The 23,234-nt window shown below is 45.6% G+C and overlaps 1 protein-coding gene across 4 annotated transcripts; it reads right to left on the bottom strand.

The window, feature by feature from the left end:
- Window positions 1-929: 929 nt before the first annotated feature.
- On the bottom strand, window positions 930-22,275 carry TRIM37 (tripartite motif containing 37). Of its 4 annotated transcripts, none has more exons than XM_050981809.1 (25): window positions 22,088-22,275; window positions 20,741-20,842; window positions 19,373-19,413; window positions 18,692-18,808; window positions 18,323-18,410; window positions 17,381-17,503; window positions 15,854-15,977; window positions 15,081-15,148; window positions 14,473-14,597; window positions 13,744-13,794; window positions 13,408-13,489; window positions 12,015-12,091; window positions 11,452-11,631; window positions 10,804-10,918; window positions 10,481-10,693; window positions 9,981-10,117; window positions 9,190-9,287; window positions 8,020-8,220; window positions 6,091-6,402; window positions 5,446-5,574; window positions 4,736-4,910; window positions 3,949-4,067; window positions 2,410-2,562; window positions 1,798-1,870; window positions 930-1,525 (listed from the first exon to the last, which is right to left on the bottom strand). In XM_050981809.1, the coding sequence occupies exons 1-25, from the start codon at window positions 22,106-22,108 to the stop codon at window positions 1,519-1,521; spliced, it is 2,931 nt and encodes a 976-aa protein (XP_050837766.1). In that variant the 5' UTR covers window positions 22,109-22,275; the 3' UTR covers window positions 930-1,518. The 4 variants fall into 4 exon arrangements, with proteins under 4 accessions (XP_050837766.1, XP_009093046.1, XP_050837767.1 ...); XM_009094798.4 differs by having other exon boundaries at window positions 930-1,522; XM_050981810.1 differs by having other exon boundaries at window positions 2,410-2,523.
- Between the last annotated feature and the right edge of the window lie 959 nt (window positions 22,276-23,234).

Here is a 23,234-nt window from a genome sequence, read left to right as displayed (position 1 = left end):
GCACGGTCTCAGCTCCTGGGTGCTCCTGCTGACCTTTCTGTAGTACCTTGTTCATGAAACATGTTCTTTATGAAGTGAATAAATTCAAGCTAAATCATGTACCAGTGTTGGGACTTTTCCATTTGCAATCTTGTTCTACAGTTCACCCGCGAGTTTAGTTCAAACCATGTATTAGTCATCCATATTTTATTTATGAAAGCTGTTTATACAGGAAAAACTGTTGAAGTTTTACCAATATCTTAATAAAACAGTAATTTAAACCACACTCCAGCTAGTCTGGTTATTGAAGAGCTAACAAAGGAGTGAGCAGCTGTGCCTTTAGTGTGGTGAAAGGGGGTTTCCTTGTGGATATGGAGTTACTGTCGAGCTCTGGCTTCCACGTGGCTGCTCAGGGCCCATCACTGTGGCCACAAAGGGATGGGGCTGTTATGGCACAGCCCAAAGAGATCAAGGTCTTCCAAGCCCCTTTCCCAAGCAGCTCTGAATAAGCTGCCCATAAAAGGTGAGCAAAGCACCAGCTCCTCTCTGGGCACAGCCCCAGAGCAGCCCCTGTGCCTCTCCCTGGGAGCACAGCAGAGCTCCACGGCTCCAGGGACTGAGCTGTGTGACCACCACAGCCCCAAACACTCCCAAGGCACCTCCAGGCTGTGGCCTGGCCCTGGCCCAGCATCTGCTCCCTCTGCAGTAACAAAGCAACTTGGGGGAAAACTCTGCCTCCTTCTCAATTCTTGTTTGAATCAAGGAGGTTTCAGCATTTGGTCTGGCTTCCACAAACAGAATCCCGGAGGGGTTTTAGTGCTTTTTGCTGAATAATTAAGGGAAAAAAGTGACAGGAAAAAGTCCCTCCACACACAGCCAGGCATTGCAGTGAGTGGGCTGACCCTGACAGCCTCCACCCTTTTACTTATCCACACACAAAACACCTGAAATTCAGATTTCAACATTCATTTTATTAACAAAGTGCAAACAGTTTTAAACTAGGAGTTGTAGAGCACATTCACACAGACACAGGGCACAGGCAGCCACACGAGGACAACACCAGGCAGGTACTGACAGGGCTCATGCTTTGTCACTGACCAGGCATCAGCTCTCAGAGGAGCTTCACAAGGACTTCAGCGGCTCAAAATGCAACGAACAAAGAGTTTGGCAATGGGTGTGGTTGGTCCACGTCACCAACTGGGGAAAACAATTGGAGTGGTGGCTGTTCTCCCCCAGCTCTGGAGCCACCCCAGCATTCCAAAGGACAGCCACACGCTGCTCATTCCAGTGGCACAGCAGGACACTCACCCCGGGCTGGGGCTCAGCACCTTCCCCAGACTCCTCAGAGCAGCTGAGGCTGGTGGAGCAGCAGTGCCACCCCTCAGGGCCAGCCCTGCAAAGGTCCTCGTGCCCCGGGGCAGGGTAAGACAATGGCAGAAGAACCAGAGTGGAGAGGGCACAGCCCAGGGCTCAGCTCCAGGGACTCACACACCTCTCCCAGGGATGCAGCCATGGATCTTCAGGCCCCGAGCCCACGCTCTACCTGCTCCAAACAAAGGCAGTGTGCACTGAGAACTCCTGCTGGAGCAGTTTGAAGGCTTCAAACAAACACAATCTAAGAGTTAAAATTTTATGCCAGCTGCTTCAACCCTGTCAGTTTTGGAAGCATTTAGAGCCCAGCCCTCCCTTCCTCCCTCCTTCCCAGACTGCCTCAGAGCCAGAGGGAGCTCAGGATCCTGGCACAGGCTGAGCAGTGGCTCCGTGGCTCCTGAAGCAGCACAGGGAAGGGGCAGCCCCAGGGAGAACCTTCCCAGTTACCTGGTGCTGTCATCTGCAGGGTTGAGATCCTCAGAACCGGCCTGATCCCCGTCTGGTAACTCCGAGGAGTGCCCTGAGGGTGAACACAGCACCAGCAAAGCCCAGTCACCCTCCCAGTGAGCACTGCAGAGCCAGGGAATGCTCCCTCCCCTCCCTTCACTCAGGGCAAAACTTCAGCCCCTGGCCTCACAGCTTTGATCCATTGGATGGAAGTGAAAGCTCAACCAGAGGACTCTCTGAAGCTCCAGTGAACTGCTGGAAGCACATTCCTGCCAATTAAGATGCAAATCCATGTCTAAGGCAGTGGTTACCTCCCTGGAATTAGCCTACTTACAGTGCCAATCCTGGCACACAGGGAGCTCCAGTTGGGAACTGGAGCTCTGGGTTTTCCAGCCTTTCCCAGAAGACTCACCTCAACTGACTTCTCAAGGCTAGCAAGAGTTTCCCTCTCCTGTTTTGAGCTGTTTTAATTGGGATCCCAAGAGAAGAGTTCCAAATCTTCCTGGCACTTGGAGCTTTAACACCTCCCCAGCCCCCCCTCCCAGGGATCTGCATCTGAGGAGCTCTGGGAAGACTGGGAATGTTTGGGAAGAGAGGCTCCAGCAGCTCTACCTTCACTGGGGGGCTGGACAGAGAAGGCCTGGTTGAACACCTCGGAGGGAGAGGTGGCATCTTCCTGCTCCTCGTTTTCCGTGTCACATTCGATGTCACTGTCACTGCTTATCCCTGGCAGGAGGTGAAAGACATGCTTCTGACACAGCCCAGCTGCAAGAGAGACCAGAGACAGCCAGGGCACAGTGATGGCAGCAGGATGACTGTGTCCCATGGCAGAGTTCCTGCCAGCTCCTGGGATCTGGTGTCAGAGCAGAGGGAAGGAGCACTTCCCAAGCACCCAGGGGTCTGATGGAGCACTGGGGACCAGCCCTCAGCACAGCTGGCTTTGTCCTGTGTGTCACCAGCTGAGCTGCTCAGCCCACTCTGCAACTGGGACAGAAAATAAAAGTTGCTTTTTTGGGAGCTAAAAGGCAGCACAACCTGAGGGGCAGGTGGGCCTACAGAGCCTGCCAGCAGCAAGAGTGACTTTGAGTCTCACATAACAGATCTCCCCTCCAAAGCAGAAGCAGAGCTCTGGTGAGTCCAGGTGATGACCCTGGGTGTGCTCTGGGCAGCCTGAACTCTCCCTGGACAGCACAGGGGCTGCTTGGCTCTGCTTCTTAAAGGCTGGTACTCATTGCTAAGAAAAGGCAAAGTGAGGGGCCAATTCTACTGTAGTTTTTCCTCTGAAGGGAAAAAAAATTGTAATATTTGCTTCCTGGGGATTTTAACAATGAAGTATTTCAGTTTCTAAAGCGTTTTCCTATTGGGCTCCCTGCTCTGAGAGCAGAACTGCAGGAGCACATCACGATCATGCTGCAGTGACTAAGAGCAGAAATTCAGTTTTGTCACTGAGAGACCTTCTGTAAATGCCAACTCCCACACAATATTGCACACTGCAGCTCGAGATGGATGCTGGCACCTTAATATAGGCTTTGTGCTACAATCCAGTCATTGAAATTCAAATTAGTGCAGGGGTGGAAGGCAGGAGAGTTTTAGCAAGATAAGAAAAACTCCATGTGGACTTTCAGAAGGGAAAAAAAAAAAAAGCAGTGTTATTTTTTTCCAGCATGGAAAGGATGCAGGAAGGGAAGGGGAAAACTTTCCTTCAAGTCTCTAAGGAAACTGGATTATGCAGCACAACACCCAGCAGGACTCAAGTGCTGGAGAGGCTCTTGTGTGGCTGTGGAGAAAGTTACCATGGGGGGCTGTCCCTGAAGGCAGCAGAATTACCAGCCAAGGTCACTGGTACTATTTAGACATCAACAACTTCTCAAGGCCCCTCCACTGCACAGCAAAGCAAAGACCTGGAGCTGTCTCAAGGTACAAAAAGCAGCTGCTTGTCCAGAGAGCCACAGCCCCAGGTGCCAGCCCCAACAGCAGCCACACAGAGATCTGGGCTCACTGAGATTTATTCTCCAGCTGACAGCAGAGCTCAGCAGCCATGGAAGCAGCTCTTGGGGGGGTTTTTCTCTGCTCCCTCCCCGGCCCAGAGGCGCTGCAGCAGCGCCCGGAGCGCGGCCACGCTGCAGCTGCTCCCCCCAAACCCCAATTTACCTTCCTCTGCTGCTGCAGAGGCTCCCTCAGAGCCCAGCCCCTGCAGCTCCCCGGGCTCAGAGCTGCTCTCCAGGCCACCAGGCTGGGCTCCTTCTGCCCGACAGCCCTTGGAGTTGGAGCTTGGGAAAGAATTGAGGAGAAATACAAAACCCCATGTTAGAAATTCAGCCTGAGCTCAGTGTGGAAACAAAGCCTTTTAGTGCTACATTGGGTTTTACTCCTTGTTTAAGTCTTCTGCACACTCACTTAAACTTCCAGCTTTTTTTAACATTTTAATATTTCTAAATCTATCAAAAAACCTTGAAAATTGAATGTTTTCCAAAAAAGGTGACTCTACTTATTTAGAAAAAATAACCTGAAAACTCCATTGCCCTTTGCTTAAGTGGCCAACAGAGAATTATCATGAAATGGCTGAAAAATCGAGTTAGAGGGAAAAACTTCATCTTAAATGAGGAAATCAAAAGTGATTAAATGTCAGTTAGAGGGTATTTTGCATGGAACAGTGGGAAAGCAGACCTGGGCTGCCTTTCAATTCCAAGTGTCAGACTCCAGCCAGAGCTGATCAAAATAAGAGAAAAATGAAAGAAAAAAAAAAAAGAAAAAAGACAACTTGTAACCTAGTTCTAAACCCAAAAATTGCTGTCCAGAGGGAACAGCAGCAACCAAGTAAACTTCAAAGTAATTTCTCTTTCATGCTACAAGCACCTGGTTTTAGGAGATTGTGGGGTTTTTGCAGATCAAGGGAAGGTGGGGGAGGAGATAAGAGGAAAACCGAAGAAACCCTTACCCCAGAGCAGCAACTTTTCTGTTCTTCTCTACAGCAGCCAAGCCAGTCAAGGCAGCAGCTCCCAGCTCAGAGTCTGATCCCTCACAGGGCGGCTCCTCCTGCTTGGGCAGCGCCTCGGGGCCGGCCAGCGCCCGAGCGTGGGGCCGAGCACTCAGCTTGGAGCTCGCCAGGCCTCCTGAGCAGGGAGAGACAAAAGAGATCCTTGGGATCCTCCTCTGAACGCTGGAGAGGAGCAAAACACCCATTTCTGTGTCAGGGGTTCCCTGTGCTTGCACTGAAGGAAGAGCATCGTGCAACTCAGGAGCAGCTCTGCCATAAAATTCTTACTGGAGCTTCCTTGAGCTCCCTCTAAGCCAAATCACAACTTAAACCTGGCTCAGGGCTCCTTAATCCTGGATTTTCACTGTCAAGTTCACTCCTGAGGTATTTGCTGAGAGGCCAGAACACAACACACATATTTATGCTCTGGTCAGTGAGTGTGAGGTGCTGCCCCCAGCTCAGCCACAGTAACTCCCTGGGTGGGAAAAGCACCCATGCAAATGAAAGGGAAACTCCAGATTCTAAATAAAACACTCATTGAGAAGCTTTTGTACAAGAGGTGGCAGTTCCACCCCCAGGTGGCAGTGCCCAGTCCCCTCAGCAGGGTGGCTGTCCCCCCTCAGTGTCCCATACCCTCAGCAGGGTGGCTGTCCCCCCTCAGTGTCCCATACCCTCAGCAGGGTGGCTGTCCCCCTTCAGGCGCAGGTTCCCGTCCCCGCTGTCCATGGCTCTCCTCAGGGACAGGCTCCCGGCAGCTCCCGAGCGAAGGGGCTTGGCTGAGGAACTTTTCTTACTGGCAGCTGCAAAGAAGTGTAAAAATGTGCCAGTGTTCAGTCACAGCACTGCTGTACCCTGGCCTCCTCCCTGCTGTAAGTGAAGCTCCACACCATTCCCATTGTTTATTAACTCCCAGCCCTGCACAAAATCCTTCCACACCTTCCTGTCAGAGGCCTGGGCTGCACAACTCATCTTCACTCCCCTACACTGGGACATCCTTCAGAAAGCTCCACCCACATTCCTTCAGCCAGCATGAGAATATAAATGATAGACAAACCCAAATCCTGGCTTCCTTGCATTTTAGATTTCAGCAAGGCTGGAATGCTGTGATTTGCTCTCTTGAGTTCCCAGATAGACCTGGTAGAGAGCAACCAAGGGAGTGACCAGCTCAGAGCAGTCTGACTCTGGGTTAAACCTCAGGACTTTGTCACTGCATCAGGGCTGGCAGTGCCTCTGGGGTCAAATCTGGTGTTTGGAAGGGCAGGGCAGGTTTACCTGGGGACATGAAGTGATTAAATCCCCCTTGTCCATGCACTTACAATTCCTTATGTAACAACTGGTGACTGAAGACTTGGTCAGCAGCTCCATCCCAATTTCCTGCAGCTTGCTGCAGCTGTCAGTGCCACAGGCAGCCAGGGCCCCCTGCTCGATGGAGAAGAAGCTGGGCTGTCCCTCCCCTGAGCCAGCATTGCTGCTCCTCACTTCAGACAGCTGGTTCTTCACATCAGACATCTTGCTCCGAACTTCTGCCATCTGGGTTTTGAGTCTTTTCAGCATCTTCAGGTCTGGGGGCACCCTCCACATGGCCTGGTGCCTGCGCTGCTCTCGATCCTTCAGGGAGTAGGATGAGGCTTTGCCAAAGAGAGCACAGCAGGTAAGGAAAACCAGTCTCAGATAAACATGGACACCTAAGAATTGCACCTTTTGTCCTGCTGTGAGAGTCAGGGACACACGTTCTGTCCTGGCACTGCACCACACTGAGGCTGCAGGCACTGCCAAGCTGCTGGCACAGCAGGGTTTTGTTCCCAGTCACGGAGGAAGGTCCCCAGTCCTGCTCACTGGGAGATTCCCAGTGCTGCTGCAGGAATTCTGGTGACACCTGAGCCACCACCTTGCCAGCCAGGCTGCCAGTTCATGTCAAATTTGTTTTTCTAAAACTTGTTGAATTTGTGTAGAAGATTCTCAGACCACCAACATCTCATAACACAGAGAACTCAAAGGAATTGCAGCTAGGGAAGGAATTCCCTAAAGTACCTCACAGCAGAAGAGCAGGCTGAGCAGCCAATACCTGAATGAGTCTCGGTGTTGCTCAGCTGGAATTAGATCAACCTGGATCTGTCTGAAGTGTTATAAATTCTGTGTTTCTCTGTAAATTCAGCTGTTCCAATCTGTAAAGCCAAGTGGCTCTTAGAAACCTTCACCTCAGGAGGTGAGGTCTGGCAAACTCCAAATGGAACAGCAGCTTTGTCTTGACTGACCAAGTTCAATCTGACTGGGAACAGCCAAACCCCAAGGGAAGCTGCACAGAACAGGTGATTTTGGCTGTGTGTTCAGTGGCTAAAGATTCACACAGCTCAGCACAACAGGAGAGCTTCACCCTGCCTGAGTGGCACAGCACTAAGTGCACTGCCCTCTCCTGAGCTCTTTTTGTCCAGGGAAAAAGGCTCCTTCTTCTAAAAGCAAAACAGAACTGGGACTCTCAGTTCATGTGCTGTTCCCTTTTTTTTTTACTTCTTCTAGAAGGGACTTCCATTTTTGGAAATATGGATTACATTCCCTGAAAATTGATGGCTGTTTATGTAACCCCATTTAAAAAGCTAATGACAAAGGAACAAAGAGTTTGAGCCAGCTTTTAAATTCAGTGCCACCAATGGCATTGTGGCAGCAAACCCAAGCATCACTTGCAGCAAAGGAACATTTATTTCTCTTTCTGTTCTAAAAAGTCACCAAATGGTTCTGGGCCAGCAGTTCAAATAAGTGTCAATCATGACAAAATTCAATCAAACCTCAATACTAAATTTAATTCCTCACTACCAGAGGAAGAAGCAACCTCCAGGAAGAGCCAGAGGTGCCAGGGCTGCCAGCTCTGCTGCTGCTCATGGAGTTCATTGGTATTTTTGGGTCAAGGGTCCCAACTGAACCACAAAAACTCCTCAATTATTTAAATACCATCACTATTTTTGGCTCCTGACATTTTGATCCATTTTTCTTTTCCAGCCCTTACAACTACTCACATTTTTCTAGCTCTAATGGCCTCTAAATTCCAGGATTTATCTTTCTGGCTTGCACCATGCTCCAAGTACTGCCAGCCACTCCAGCTGTGTGCAGGGAGAGGTGGAGCTGCTGCCTCAGCACAGAACTGTGTGCTGGGCTGGCCTCCAGTGCCACCCCCTTGCAGAGAAGGGGCTTTTCAGTCATCCCCTGCATCTCCAGGCAGAATGAAACCATCAGACCCGTGGTGTAGTTACCTCTGCTCTGCAGAAGAGAGGCAGGAGGACGTGGCTGAAGGCCCCAGAGGTTTTCCATGCCATTTCTGTCCTTTAGGTCCAACAAGTGGATGAGAATGAGGGGATCAATGTCCAGCAGGCTGCTGCTGGCTGTGGAGCCCAGGGCGCTGGCTCCCCGCCGAGAGGGTCTGCCACTGGCACTGCTGAAGCTGTGGCTGGTACCTGAGCAGGAGAGACACAAAGGTGGGAGCTGTGGGACACAGGGGGGGCTTTATTCCCTGGGAAAAACAAAGAGAGTCACACAGGTAGGTTAGGAATTAATTTAGCCCATGAAATTATGGAGACATGGGTATTTTGTGGATTTTTGGATGCTGAAAGCAATCAGATGTGCTGCTAATTAAAGAGTAAGATAAAAACAGCTGGAAATGGGGAAATGTTTCACTTCATACCTCTTATAAAAATCTCTTAATGAACAGATTTGTTAACAAATCAATACAAAGATTAGAGGTACACTAAAGGAGTAAGGAGACAAACACATCCTGACCTCCAGAACTTCAAAACAGGGAATTCTGTCCTTCAAGCACAAACAGACTTTCACAGCAGCACAAACACCAGCTCTGGTATCTTTGTCCTAAATAAATATACTCAGATTCCACAATATCTCCCTATATTCCATACAGATATACAATTCTTTCAGAATCTTGTGGCTGATTTGGGCTGTGATCATCTCCAGGCTGCAAAAAATCCCAGAACACCTTATTGTGTTCCATTTAAAATGTATTTCTGCTTGACTTGTGAGGATTCTTTACTTCCTTTCCTCCAAATTCTTTGGGTTTTGCAGTGCACTAAACCCCAAGTGAATGTGTCACCCACTCAGAGGTCACCCTGACATCAGTAAAAATTCCTTGTCAGTCCTCTATTGATTGGAACACAAGGAATTTCAAAGCTGCCCTCCAAACTTTGACATCATTTTTAAACCAGCACGTTCAGATTTCCTCCCCCCCCTTTTTTTATTGAACCAATGAAGTGTTTCTGCTACACTGCAATAATCAGTACAAACCACATGATGCAGCAGTTCCCAAAATAGATCTGCCTGCAGAACACACAGCTTGGCTTTGCTTCCAGGAGGAGCAGGGGAAGGAATCCAGCAGCGTTTCACTTTCATGGGAATTCTGGAGTCATTTTTCATACCTGATGCTCCAGGAGTGGCAGCAGCTGCTTCATCCTCCAGGATCTCTCCCTCTTCCACCTCCATAGTACTGCTGTATTCCACATCATTCTCTCCAGACCTTCAGGGGTGATCAGGGTGGGAAAAGGAGAATACAACTGTTAGCTTTCCTCAGCTCTTGTTAAATGTTGTGGCACAAACCTCAAAGAACAACATAAAGCGCTGTAAATTGTATTTCCTGCATTCCAAGCCAGCCAAATTGAACAAGGAAGTGTAGTAATTAAATGACTGCCTCGTTACCCAAGAGGCCAAAAGTGCTGTATGCACCTAGACTACAAAATGTGATGCTGCAAACTCCAGTGTTTGTAAGTGCAGCAGCAGATTGTCATGTTTTAATTAAGATTCCAGGATTTGACATCAGCTCTGCTCAGTCGTGAATTTCCTAATTTAAGTACCTGTCCTCATCATCACTCTCCTACTACTGCAACACTTCCCAGAACCAGACCTCTACTCTGTTACAGAGCTGAGACAGATTCCTTAATAGTGTTTTGGGAAAGAACCTTCACAGATTATCACTTGTCAAAGACAGAGTGCAGCACTAACGTAAATAAAGAGATCAGAAAGACACTAATTAGCTGACCAAAAATTCAATGTTTAGCACTAACTCTATGAGTTTGTGTTGTTCCCTGTATAGGAACCACCTCTCAAATCACACTGGAATCCCACACACCCCAGCAAACTATTCTGTTCCCACTGGAATTAGGATGATTATCCTGGGTACAGGATGATCTGAAAGACATTTTTTGTTACTCACATAGTTTCTTCATCAATATCATTTTCTTCAGTGTTACTGGTTGCTGTTGAACTTGCTGAAGAGCTGCTGCCATCAAGGTGGTTCACCTCATCTTCCCCAGCAAGATCTATATCCAGGTCACCATCTGAGAGCTCGTGCTGCAGGAAAAACAGGTTTTTGATCTAGAAACATTCAGCAGCACCTTGATGCATCCCCAAAAGCATGAACAGACACACTCTGTCCCCAGTGTCACTATCACAGAGCAGTGAGGAGGCTCTCAAAGCACATGAAAGAACAAACACAAATCAGATTTTTCACTGCAACTTGGAGACTTTTTGTGGCAGGATCTTTTAGCTCAGTTCTGGAACATCTCTCTGGAGTCACCTCTCACTCACAGCTCTCAAGTGTGTCATCTCCTATTTCCACAGCAAGGATAATAAACCTCATTTACAATTCACAAGTTCCCCTGTTTCTATTGCTGCCTTATCCAAGAAAGCTGCACATAAACAGAGAACTCCTACATTAAAGTCTTCCTGCTGAGTCTTCTCTTCCTCCTCCTCCTTGTTCTCCCGTGCCAATCCTGGAGCAGTGAAATTCTCAAGCAGTGCTTCAATGCTTTGTCCAGATTTCTTTGCTCTTGTGTCTGAGCCCTCATCATTCTGGGGACTGAGGTGAGTGTCTGGAGGGGAAACTCCTCGGGATTTCTGAGTCCGGGACAGTTCAATCGCGAGCCTCTGCAAGAGCACAAAAATAACAATGGAGCAGCAGCAGCCAATCAAGCACCTTTGTTGACTTGCAGAGATACTCCAAGAGGTGATTTTACATTCACAAACATCCCACTTACTTCTTTCAGGTTATTTATTTGCTGGATGTAACTTGTCTGAGCTGCTTCCAGCTGAGCAATGTACCAGTGCTGATCCCGGCACTTCTGGAAGAATGTTGGTGAGCGTACTTGGAACCTTCAAAGGAATATTTGAAAAGGGGTTTTTGAGGGAGTTTGTTTGGTTTGAGGTTTTTTTTTTAAAATGTCCCTCCCTCTACCCAAAAATCCCTGCACAAAAATATTAAAACCTAAAATCTAGTGGTGAAATAAACTTAACAGACAACAGATCCTTGTGGACTTGGTGTCCTGAACACCCTGACTGGCCACAGTGAGTTCTGTAGCAGGGACTCCCAGACTTTTATACCCAAAGTTCTCCAATGCTCACTAAAACTGTTTCTAAAGAGGGGGAGAAAACACCTTTTTCCTTTAATTCTGGTAGCTACAGGTCTCTAACCCTTATTAACGCCAGGAGCAGCCACTCCTCAAAGCAAGATACACTCAAAACACTCCACAACTCCCTTTGGCGCATTTCCTTCTTTCAACCCGCCGAGAGTGAAATCCACGTGGAACAAAACACACCACCAACATTTTCAATTCAAGCAGGTAAATGATTCCGTGTCTCAGCAGCAGGTTTGTGGTGCCCCCTGGGGAGGAGAGCAGGAGCCCCACCTGAGGATCACGGTGTCGTTCTGCCGGTTCAGGTAGCCCTCGTTGGCCAGCAGGTCCAGGCGGAAGAAGCGGTTGTAGCCCCAGCACTCCCCAACTTCAAAATCAGAGGCGAATTCCCGGATGATGTTTTTGGTGGGGTCATTGGTGGACTGGTGAACCATTTCTACACGGTATTCATACCTGGCCAGGGGAAAGGAACAGGGATTTGGACCCAAAGATGTCAGAATTGCTGAATGGTTTAAGACCTGCACCTTCTTGCCCAGCTGAATGAATGAGTTAGGCCTAAAATTTTACTGGACACTTAAATAAACAGTGAAAAATAAAAGAGAGGAGGAATGGGGACCAGAGTGAACTCCAGGGCTGAACTACTACAGATATACTCTCATCAGTTGTTTCACCACCTTTTTCATCTCAAGAAAGCCACTGAGTAACAACTTTAAACTGTTATCTCTGTGCCTGAGTCAAAGCTCAGCAGACAACGGAAGTCTCACCATTCTTTTTCAAAGGGCTCTGCAGTCTGACAGAAAAACCCCAACATCTGTTCTTACTGCAGCTTTGCTTACTTGGATGTCTCTGGCAACCCAGCAGACAGCTCCAGGAACACTGACAGGTAGTAGCCTCGAACGACTCCATTTCCATCCTTGAAATAAAATCGAGACATTGATTAAAAACAGAAAGGAAAAAACAGAAAAAAATAAAAAACCAAAACAATTTGACACAGAAGACTTAGAGAAGTTTAGAAAACCGCTTCAATCAACCCTGGATTTGCAGCAGGAATCTACTTTAGATGTTACAGTTTGATTTTTAGTGACCTCCTACTGTAACACAAATCAACAAGAAGCACATTCACAGTCTAGTATTGGAATCTCAGATATAAATCTCAAAACAAAGCTTTAATTACTCCATTAACACTTTAGGTATTTGATTAAGTGGAAGTCTGAATAGACGAACACTTAATGTATCAGAAAAATATTATTTTAGGTTAAACATTAGTTCTGAAATATTTTACATACAGTCACATTTCAAAGCGACTTAATTTTTGAGAAAATAGCAATTTGTTCAGGAAAAAAATCCCATGCAACATCAAAAGTTAGGGCAGTTAACTGAGAAATATTAGAGTCATCAGAAGTCAAGGAAAAAATACAGCAAAACCTCCATCACACTCACCTGAATCAAGGATGAAGAATGGCTCAACTTGAATCCTCCAGCTTGAAGAAACATTTCAACTTACCATTGAAAAAATAAATTTTAATGCCTTCTGACAGCACAGCTCAGGTAGCTAATCCTGAATTTACAATACTGTGGAAATTGCCCACAGTTCCACCTCTGCACTGCAATAATTCAATTCTGGGCATCCATGGGCTTAACTTATGGAGCCAATTCTCAAGGATGCCACAAAAATCACTAAGACAGAGCTGCTGCTCCACCACCAAACTCCTCCTTCTCCACACAGCTGCAGGAGCAGCACTGACCAGAGCAGGGAATGTGGGAAGATCCCAGCTTGGGGGTCAACATTCCAACATGGACAAAGCTTCAGAAACTGGAATATTCAGCCCACTGAAGGGACATAGCAAAATACCCATTTTAATGTCCAGTTTGAGAGCTGGATACAGAGTCAAGAACAAATGCTTGGTCCTCCTCCCACCTTCCCCAGGAAGTAGCACTCAATCAGGGTAAGTTACTCTATAAGTCCCTGAGATATTAAAATACCCAGCAAAGTTCCTCTGCAATATCAGTAGGAGCCACCTTTAATTGCTTCTAAATGAACCAGACTCTACTGAGCATATTCCCACTGGAGATCTGGAGGCAGAGAGGGAACTCTCCAAAGGCTGATGATCAATAATGTTCTTTTCCTACAGCTTTTCATATACAGCATGAGACAAACGTGATTCCTTACTGGGAAGCCTGGGAATGAGCTGGGATGGGAAAACAGCTCCAGCTGAAGACAAAACTCACCGGGTAAACTTTTAATCTCCAGCACAGTCCTGACACCTGCAGGGGAGGGCTGTACACAGGATCCGCTCGCTGCCGCAGGGTGCTGGTGAGACAGGAGGGAAAACATTTGGTACTGGGACAAAGCAAAACCCTCATGGAGCCAGGAGCTTCACAGAGAATTGTCTTTATCATGGAAAATGGTTGTTCATTTATAATAAACAAGATATTTTTCATGGAATTCCCATAGTTTAGTCTACATCTCACTGTTTTCTGTAGAGGTTGTTCTGTGTTTTAAATAACACTTCTCATGTACAGAAGGATGCTGCCAATATTTCCAGTAATTAAAGATATTCTTACCTGAAGTTTTCCAAGACAAATGTAGTTGAGTCATAGGCTGGAACCAATTCACTATGTGGGAAAAGAATAAATATATTACACTTGAATAACGTGGCATTAAAAATCCCAACTTTTGCAATCTGTAGAAGAACTTTAGGTGTTTCAGGTCACCAGAGCCATCAGCACTACACTGGGTTATTGCAGCATTAATTCCATTTATACATCTCTTTAGGAAGAGATACCTTGGTGCCACTGTTTATTTAAACAGTCAGATTTAAACCAAGACACAGCCAAACCAATTTTTGCTGAGGAATTCGGGAGACTTCTCTGACTTTCCATTTTTTGGTGACATTTTTTCAGCACAGGCTCCCTCAGAACCCGGCACCAGCAGCATTCTCCTGATAAAGAATTGTGCTATAAAGTGATTTTAGCTGTATATTCAGAATTAAGGTGACCTGCAGAGGCATCTCATGAGAGCCTGGCAATTATATACTGAATGACCCAATAATAAGAGAAAAAAGGACAATTCAGTAAACTATGTCTAAAAGAGAAAAAAAAAAAACTGTGAGCTGGAACCCACTGTCCTGACTCCCCAGCAGGGACTACAGACACAAAATAAGCCCTGCTGGGACAGAAAAGCCCACTTGCAGCACAGCTTACTACAAAGAGTAAGTTAAGAGGAAGCTCCTCTCAGGTACTTTACACATGCTTTTAAACACTGAACAAACAGAACAGAAGTGCAACACTCACCTTGTGAAGTCTGGGGGGACAGGAGTGGTGACAAACGAGGCCATGGGCTTCCGATGGACCTGCTGGAACATCATCAGGATCTCTGAACTTTTGGATATCAGCTCACTCTTGCTGCAGGACCGTAACTAGGAGGGGAAAAAAGAAGGGAAAAAAACATAGCTCAGTAAAAATCCGAGGTTTTATCCACTTTTGGTTTTAAACAACTGAATTACATATTTGTCATAGCTTCAGAAAGTTTACCCACAACACAATGACAAAATGGAACTTGGAGGTTTTGGTTATTTTAGTGTCTGGAATTCCACAATAGAAGTTACAACAGCCACTATGTATTTCCCTTGCATTAAACTAACTTACATAGAACTGGGTAATCTTGTATGATATTGCCAATAATCCCTGTTGTAATTTTCAAAGCAACACAACAACTTTGAGTACCTCTAGAACACACAATTATTTTTAAGAAGAAATTGTGCAACCTAAGGCCACATCAATGAAAATATATCCTCCAGAAATATCCATCAATTAATATTTTTTAAATAAAAAAAGTAAGTAAGAAAGATCCCTCCTCAGTTGGCCTATCTACACAACATTTAATCTCCTTTCATAATTACCTGATGTTCTACTTCTTGAAGCAGGGTTTCTAGAAGTTCTGTTTCTTGAGTAAGTGATGTCTTTTGACCTGTTTAAAGAAAAGATTTTAAAAAAACCCTCAAACATCTACTCAATATTTCTTAAGAAGGTGTACTTTTTTATTTTGTTTCCCCTTGGAAGCTGTCCCAGAACATACTAAGGTAAAGGATTTCTACATGTATCAAGGCTGATTGAGAAAGCATCTGAAAAGCAAGTCTACATTTTTAATTAGAGCTGTACTAAAGAACTCATTTGAGGTTAAGTCAGTAACTAAGCACTCTGTGTCCCAGAAATGGCAGGATTGTTGGTCTGGGGTGCTTTTATGGACAGAAAGAAAAGAAGGTTTGACTCTTATCCAGACAAGCCCTTCTTATATCACAGTTACATTAAAAGGAGTATCTATTACAAAGATGTATTTTCAAATTAGAAGATGCACATCTTGACCAACATAACGGATGAAGTAAAAGCACTTTAGTTGAAAGGTGCTAAATAACTTCCAGCTAGGTGGGAATGTTTTCCTAGTTATTATATAGGAGTTTTTAACAGAATATAATCTGTTTATGTCAAATTTAGAACTTACCACAGTAACTAAATCCTTAGCCCTAAGTTTTGCTGCAGGTGGAAATTTCCTGCCAGTAGACAACTTGCTCAATACCACAGGGTGGAAGGAGTCACCCTCCCAGGGAAACAAAGTTTCTCAGTGGATTTACACATTAAGACATTTCTCCTCCTCCTGACAGAGGCCAATACCCACCCATGAGAGTGATGAGCTTGTTCTTGAGCTGGGTGTCCAGGCGGGCGATCATCATCTCCACAGCATTGCGGATCTCGCGCACGCGCTCGTCCTTGGCGCTGCGCACGGCCTCCACGTTCCGCTCCTGCAGGGCACAAAAACCTTCACACAGCTGCACCTCCCCCTCAGTCACACCCTGGCTCCACTCTCTCAGACCCCAGAAATGCTTTTAGTGTCCCTAAATCCCCTAAGAGGGCAAACAGGAGCGCTGTTTTTGATGAGTGATTTCACCGGATCCCTCAGAGAGCCCTAAGGGTAACTGGAAAGCTGAGCCACGTTGGCTGATCACCCAGGGATTTGTCACATGGGGATTCTTTAGGATCAGACCTGTACATGCAGCTGCCAGTTTCTCTTCAGCAACTTAATCAGCCCAGAAAAGTGTTTTATTCTTTGTGGTAACAAGAATAATATGCTAAAAATAGAAAAGTTTTGTGGTAATGGATAAAACCAGCACCCTTCTTCTCCCTGCCAGGGTAAGGCCACAAACGCTCAGCACTGTATCACCACACTTGTGTTTATAAAGTCACATCTGAGCTGGAGAAGAGCAAAACTATCAGTGCATGTAGCAAATAAGCACCTGAAAAAAGGGCAAAAATCATACAGAAACTTGCAACAAAAATTCCTAGTTTTATGTGCACAAAACTACACATCATAAATGTAATAGAACACAACAGTAATTCTTCCTGGGATACCAGAAACTGCATCAAATTGCTGGAATCCCCACTGAAACTGCCCAAGTTGAACGTGTCAATAATCAGATTTTTGACACATTTACCCCACAGGGGAGAAAAAAAAAGGTGCACAAACACGTTTCCAACTGGTGAGCTGCTCATCCTGTAGGCTCAAATACATTTACAGTTTATTATCCTAGAAAAAGGAAAATAAGCTGCTAGAATAAAGTATTGTTGTACTCATTTAGCATGACAGAACACACTTTAAGTGTTGACAAAAATATGTATTTCAAAGAAGTGTCCAATTCCAGCTTTTAAACAGCACACCCCAGAAAAAAAAATCTGTTACCTAACTCTAAACCAGAATTGAGAATATTTTGATCTTTCTGATTGTATTAAAAAAGTTAAATGAAAAAACAAAAAGATCTCTCTATTGTAGCCCTGATTTTCTAAGATTTTCTAAGCCTTCTGATGCTGACATTCTTGTAGAGAACTTTCTCACACACTTTCTGTAAATAACACATTGTTTTGCATTCTTTTATGGAGGAGGAGAAACTTAATGGACTGTTAGTTTGTCCAGTGGCATTGGAGAGGTGGCACTGTCACCCTCCAATCCACTGTCACTTTTGGAAATCTATAAATGTTGGAGTCAAGAAATAAACTTCCCTTTTGTTCTCCACCTCAGAGCAGTGGTGTGTGCCTGTGCTCTTTCATGTTCCATAGCAACACTCTGTGGGATAATCTCACCACCTTCTAACAGGTACTACTTCCACTTCCCACTTTGCAGCTCTCCTTTGCCACTACAGAACTTTCTTACCACTTCCTGCACCAAACTGATCAATTCCATGAGTCTTCTCCTCAGCTTTGCCACTTCTTCATTCACTTTGGTGACATGCTGCTCGTAGATTTCTGCCAGTGGCTTAAAAGTATGTCCTCCATGCTGCTCAAAGAGAAGAAAAGGGAGGAGGAGGAGGTGGTGGTGAATAATACAGAATCTCTTTTCCACTTTATTGCACTCCTATTAAATTCCTGAAAGAGAAGGGAAGAAAGCCTACGAGTGCATCACTCATTCTGGAAAGGTTCCAAAGCAGATTGTATGTAGGAAGTCAGTCTTTCACTTCCCTTTGTAAGAAGTCATGAATTTGGCTCTCATTCCATCAAAGCTTCCTGTCAGGAGTTATTTGGAGTCTCAAGAGTCCTCCAAAAATAAACTGCTTCATTCACTGTGCAATCCTTTACCAAATCAAATATTGATAGAAGGTTTATTTTTATCATTATTATTATTAAAACACCCTTCCCAAACAAAGGCAGAACACTGTTAACCACTTACATTCCAAACAGCAACAGCTGTTTCTCCTTAAATACCCAACTGGACAAACACTGAAGAATTCAATAAGCTTTGAAGATTGGAGGCCAGGACAATTAAATAAGTGTTATCTCTGTTTTCTGAGCAAGGCTTCTTCCTTTGCTCACAAAACTCTCCCCACCACACAGAATTTGTCCAAAACATTATGAAGTTTATAACAAGAAAGGTAATCTTGACCTGGTCTTGGTAAAAAATCAGTTTCCTTCTCTAATTATGAGCTGAAAGTATCATGTTTCACAAGCAGTGTTACTAAATAATAAATACACCTAAAACTGCAGTGTGTGCATGGCAATCCAACAGCCACAACAGCAGCTTCACAGCACTTCTAGTTCTTCAAAACCACTGTCAGACACAAAGTTTGAAGTCCCTCATACCACGTCCATCTGCCCTTACCATTCCTCCCCAAAGGGCACACTGGTGGCAGATACACTTCTTGCAGGTCCAGCAGAAAACACTGAGCTTCTCATGATGGTTTTCACACCTTAAACCAAAAAACACACATATCACCCATAGAAAACAGCTATGAATTTTCTATAAACTCAGCTAAACATTCTCACTTGTTTTGCTACACAATCCTGCAAGTAAAGCATTAAACATCTTTTGCAGGAAGAACAGCTGTAGTCAATAAAAACCTTTTGTAAGATAAACGTTGTTTTCAGTATTCTCTCCAGAAGCCCTTCACAGATACAGAGAGTACATTACTAAAATTAGCTCCTATAATCCAAACCACAAAACACTTGATGCAAAGAACACTCAATTTACTTGTCCTTTTCATTCTCTTCATGCTTTGTCAGGCTGCAGAGCTGAAGTGTGTCCAGCTGCTGTGTGACCTCCTCTGCCCAGCGACAGTTGACAAGCTCTCGGAGCTGCAGGGGGGCTCTGCAGGAAGGATGGCACAGTTAGAGCAGGAATTTGGCTCCAGGAGCTAAAGAAGAAGCACTGAAGTGAGTTCAGTTCAATTCTGCATTACCAGAAGAGTCACAGGTAAAAAAGAGCAGAAACTGGACTAGTTATTCCAAGAGGAAAAAAAAAATTAACTCAATTTGATCATTTGGGAGAGGTGGGAACTGCAGCCTGCAATGATACACAGAATGGCTGCCCAGGCACACCACATGAATTACAGGCATTAAAAATGAACACTTTCACCCTGAAAACTGAAGCTCCTGGGCTCTGGCTTTTCAAAGAAGAATATAAAGAGGAATTCCCTCTAGTTACTCCTGTTACACCAGCTACGTGCACAGCAGTGTTAGGTGGGAAGAACAAAGATCCTGCTTAGCTAGGATGCATTTCAGAAGAAATATTATAACAGGGCCAATTTTTATAGAAACAGCAGGTAGGTCTGAAAAAAAATTAAAGCTTATAAATTTAGTGCAAGCTGCACTGAAAAGGAGATTGATCATAACAGGACAATCCACCCAATTCCTGATATTAAAAATACCTTACCTACAATGAGGGCACTGAGCTCTTTGTTCAGTCAGCCAACGCTGTGATGGAAAAAGGAGAAACCTTTTTAAACAGACTGGAATGAAAGAACTGCAGGCAAATATGTTCTATCATTAATTAGGAGTTACTTATTTTTATTACAGCTTTCCTATACTTTTTCCCTGTTAAGCAAATTTTCAATTTAACTGTTCAACCACTTAGTCACAGAAGAAGCTGCTATTTGTGTCTTAGTAACAAGCAACCACTTTGTCTTCAGATGTCAGAGATGCTTCAGTTAAAATTATACAGAGAATTTTGAGGTACCAAATATTGCATTAGGAACCACCCACCTGGCAGATTCCCAGAGTCTTAGACTAAAGAACACCTTTCAATAAAGGAAGGAAAAAGACAACACAAGCATCTTTTTCAGAGTCTAATTAGTCTTCAAGGTAATTTATTTCTTCCTCTTGAGTTATTTATAGACAAATTAAATAGCTGAAGTTCAGTGATCAAATCCACAAGGAGTCTGTAAATGTTTCTCTTCCAGAAAGCTCCAGGGACAAACAGCTGAGCAAAGAACTTCACCTGCCCACTACAACTCACAAGTGTAAAAGCTCAGCAGTTGATGGGTTTATACTTGTCAGCTCTCTACTACATTTAAAGAGTCTCATGAATAATCTCTCACCACCCAGCAACAATATGTCACTAAAATCCTTAATATGCAGCACAAATCCTTCACCTACAGCTCTTGTCAGAGCTTCCAGAGCGAAGGATGAATGTCTGTTCCAATTTCTGGAAATACTACTGGAGGTCTGGAAACCTCAGCTGAACCTTTTGCTGCTACAGCAACACAAAACAGCATCTGGATTTGGAACTGGAGTGTGATACACTGGGAACCAGGGCCTCAGCAAAGGAATGAGGATTCAGATGTTGCCTCAGACTCCCCTGAGAAAGATTTAGCCTCACCTGATCACACCACACCAGCCTGAGAAGCTTTATAAAATATTATAAAACACCTCAGGATACACGAGGTGATGCTGTGACCTTCCCAGATGCAAAGTCAGCATCTGATTCCTGTCCCAACTTTAATCTTCCACAGAGCATCACCAACTCTCAGGAGGTGCTAAAGAAGGGATCATTGTGTGTCTCTTCCTTAAAGCAATTATTCCAGATGGTGCCTATAATTAGCAGCACTGAAGGCAATGCACAGCCTGCCTACTTCTTCCTCTGGGGTGTTATAAAAGGTTTTGAAAGGGAAACTAAAGGAGGGGGAAAAAACAAAAAAACAAAAAAGGAATCCTTGGAACTCCAGGAAAAGAATGTTTTCATAAGCTCAGCCAGTTTTCAGTTCAAACCTTTGAAAGAACAGACTAAACCAAGCAAACTCACCCGGATACAGCTGAAACAGCAGAGCTTGGAGCAGTGAGGGCACAGGCGGGCATCCCGCAGCTTCTCCATACAAATAAAACATCGGAACACCTCGGCAATGCTCTGCAAAGAGGGATTAGCACCATTGTTAAACATGCTCCAGACACACCAGGGCTGCGTTTGTTCCCCAGGCACAGTGCCAGGCTTCTGTCCTGTTCCAAACAGCACATCTCTGAGGGACATACAACCTGCACACCACAACTCTCCCCCTCAGCTTCTCCCACACTGCACCAGCACCTGTTTTATAACACCATTATCTTTCTTCAAGGAATACTTTCTGTTTGCCTTATCTCTTTCAGAGCAGGCCTTTTTGTAGCCAAGATATTCCTGCGTGTGTTCACAGCTGCCAGAAGAAATGGTGTTGTACCTGCAGACAGTGGACTGGAATTAAACTATTTCTAGATCATGGTAGGTGCATGTATGTGTAATACACAAGAGGTGTTGAACTGAATTGGGTATTTTTTTTAATTTTATAAGACTTATATTCTTTTAAGGTCTACCATTAGCATTAGCTCCACTATTTCTACACTCTCCCCCACCCTATTTAATCAATTTTGGGTGATAAAAACATTCCCCAAATGAGAAAGGTATTTTGAAAGCAATGTTTGCTTTCTATATTGATAATTTTTAACTGATAAGGAAGTTTTACATCCTGTATCATACAGGAGTTATAATACTTCTGGTTATAACTCTGGAACTTCATAAGGTCCTTCAGGTGGGCTAATTTTTTTCCCCACAGCACTGAGATTGTGAATCAGCACAAAAGCAAGACATCTTGTATTTACGAATACCAATATATCTCCCACACATTACCGCCTTCTTTAACGGCTACAAGCCATTGAAACGCACCATATGCGTTTACAGGAGATAATCGCAGCCGGTCTTTTACATCCTTTCCCAGCCTGGCTGTGACACAGCCCCCAGCAGGTGTTCGAGCTGCAGGGTCACAGCCACTTCTGCACCTCCACGGTGCCAGGGCGGGTTCGGTGCGCGCCAAGTCTCCATCCATCCCTCCATGGATCCATCCACCTCCGGAACCGGCACCCGCGGCGCTCCGCCCGCTCATTTCCGACCCCCTCCCCACCTGCCTGCCCACCCGAGCCAAGCCCCGCAGCGCCGCAGGCTGTTCTCAGCGCCCGGGCCGACACCGTTCGCTACCGCTCGGCCTTTTTTCCCCCCTCACACAGGGTACACGGACGCTCCGAGGGGCTCCGCTAAACCGGGAGGGTGCGGAGGAGAAGCCGCAGCCGCTGCCCCCTCACCGCCCTGAGGGAGCGCGCGCCGCCCGCCCGCCCGCCCGCCGCTCACCTCCACGCTCTGCTCGTCCATGGCTGCGGCTCCGCCAGCGGCGGGAGCAGGGACGGCTGTCCCCGACCTCCCTGTCCGTACTGGTGGTTGAGGAGCCGAAGCTCCGGGAGCGGCGTTTCGAAGAGCGAACCCGGCTCTCCGGGCTCGGCCCCGCGCACCCGCCGGGCCGCGACCGCGGCAGCGAGACCGCCCCGCCCGGGCTGCGCATGCGCAGGACCGCCCGAAACGGGCGAGGCGGAGCGAGAGGCGAGCGGGCTGCGATTGCTGCCTAGGATTAGGATTAGGGTTAGACCTAGATCTAGGGTTAGGGGTTTTACACCAGAGAGCCCAGAGCTCCAAAGGCATCTCAAGGGGGACGCAAAACTGCCACAACATGGCTGCCTCCACCGCTTTTGTCTGGGAACCAGCCCTAGCCCAAGGCTGCTTTTCCTACCTAGGGTTAGGGATAGGGTCAGGCCTAGGGCTAGGGTTAAGAGGCGCCTGAGGGGAACCGGCGGGGAGAGAGCCCCGCGCTCGGATCTTCCTCTATTTTCCTTTTATTTTCTTTATTTTTCATTATTTTTGTTATTATTTTTCTTTATTCTTCCCTATCTGCAGGGTTCTAGGAGCGGGGATGGGTTTCCATCCCGCTGCCTTCAGTTACTATAGCCAGCTTTAAATTCAATATTTAACGCTGCTATTAGTAGTGCAAGGATTGAGTCCTCTACTAGAAGATCAATGTGGTTAAAAACTACTAAATCAGTTTGTGAAACTGAATAATTGCTTGAAACTGATTAGTTACTCCTAAAAGGGCACACTTGGCAGCAGACACCATAAAATCAAGTTATCCCTGTTCTTTCCTCTTCAGTATCCAGCCTGTTTCTCTTCCCAACAAACCCTAAAGCAGTTCATGGATGGGTTCAGAAATTAGCCTTTCCCTCCCTAAGAGCACTAATTTAAATTTCTCTCCTTTGACAGGCATAATTTTTCACAAAAAAACCCCTCAGTAACTTAATAAAAATTCATGTATCTTACCCTCACAAATTATGCTGAAATATAAATATTAAAAAGTATATATAATATATAGAATGTATTATATAGATAATATAGAAATATAACACATAAGAAAAAAATGTTACGTTTTTCACTGTTAGAGTGGTCAAACAGT

Source organism: Serinus canaria, chromosome 19 (genome assembly GCF_022539315.1).
Source record: "Serinus canaria isolate serCan28SL12 chromosome 19, serCan2020, whole genome shotgun sequence".
NCBI classification, from domain to species: Eukaryota; Metazoa; Chordata; class Aves; order Passeriformes; family Fringillidae; genus Serinus; species Serinus canaria.
The sequence above is the reverse complement of the archived record's forward strand: the minus strand, read 5'-3'. Positions and strand labels throughout refer to the sequence as shown.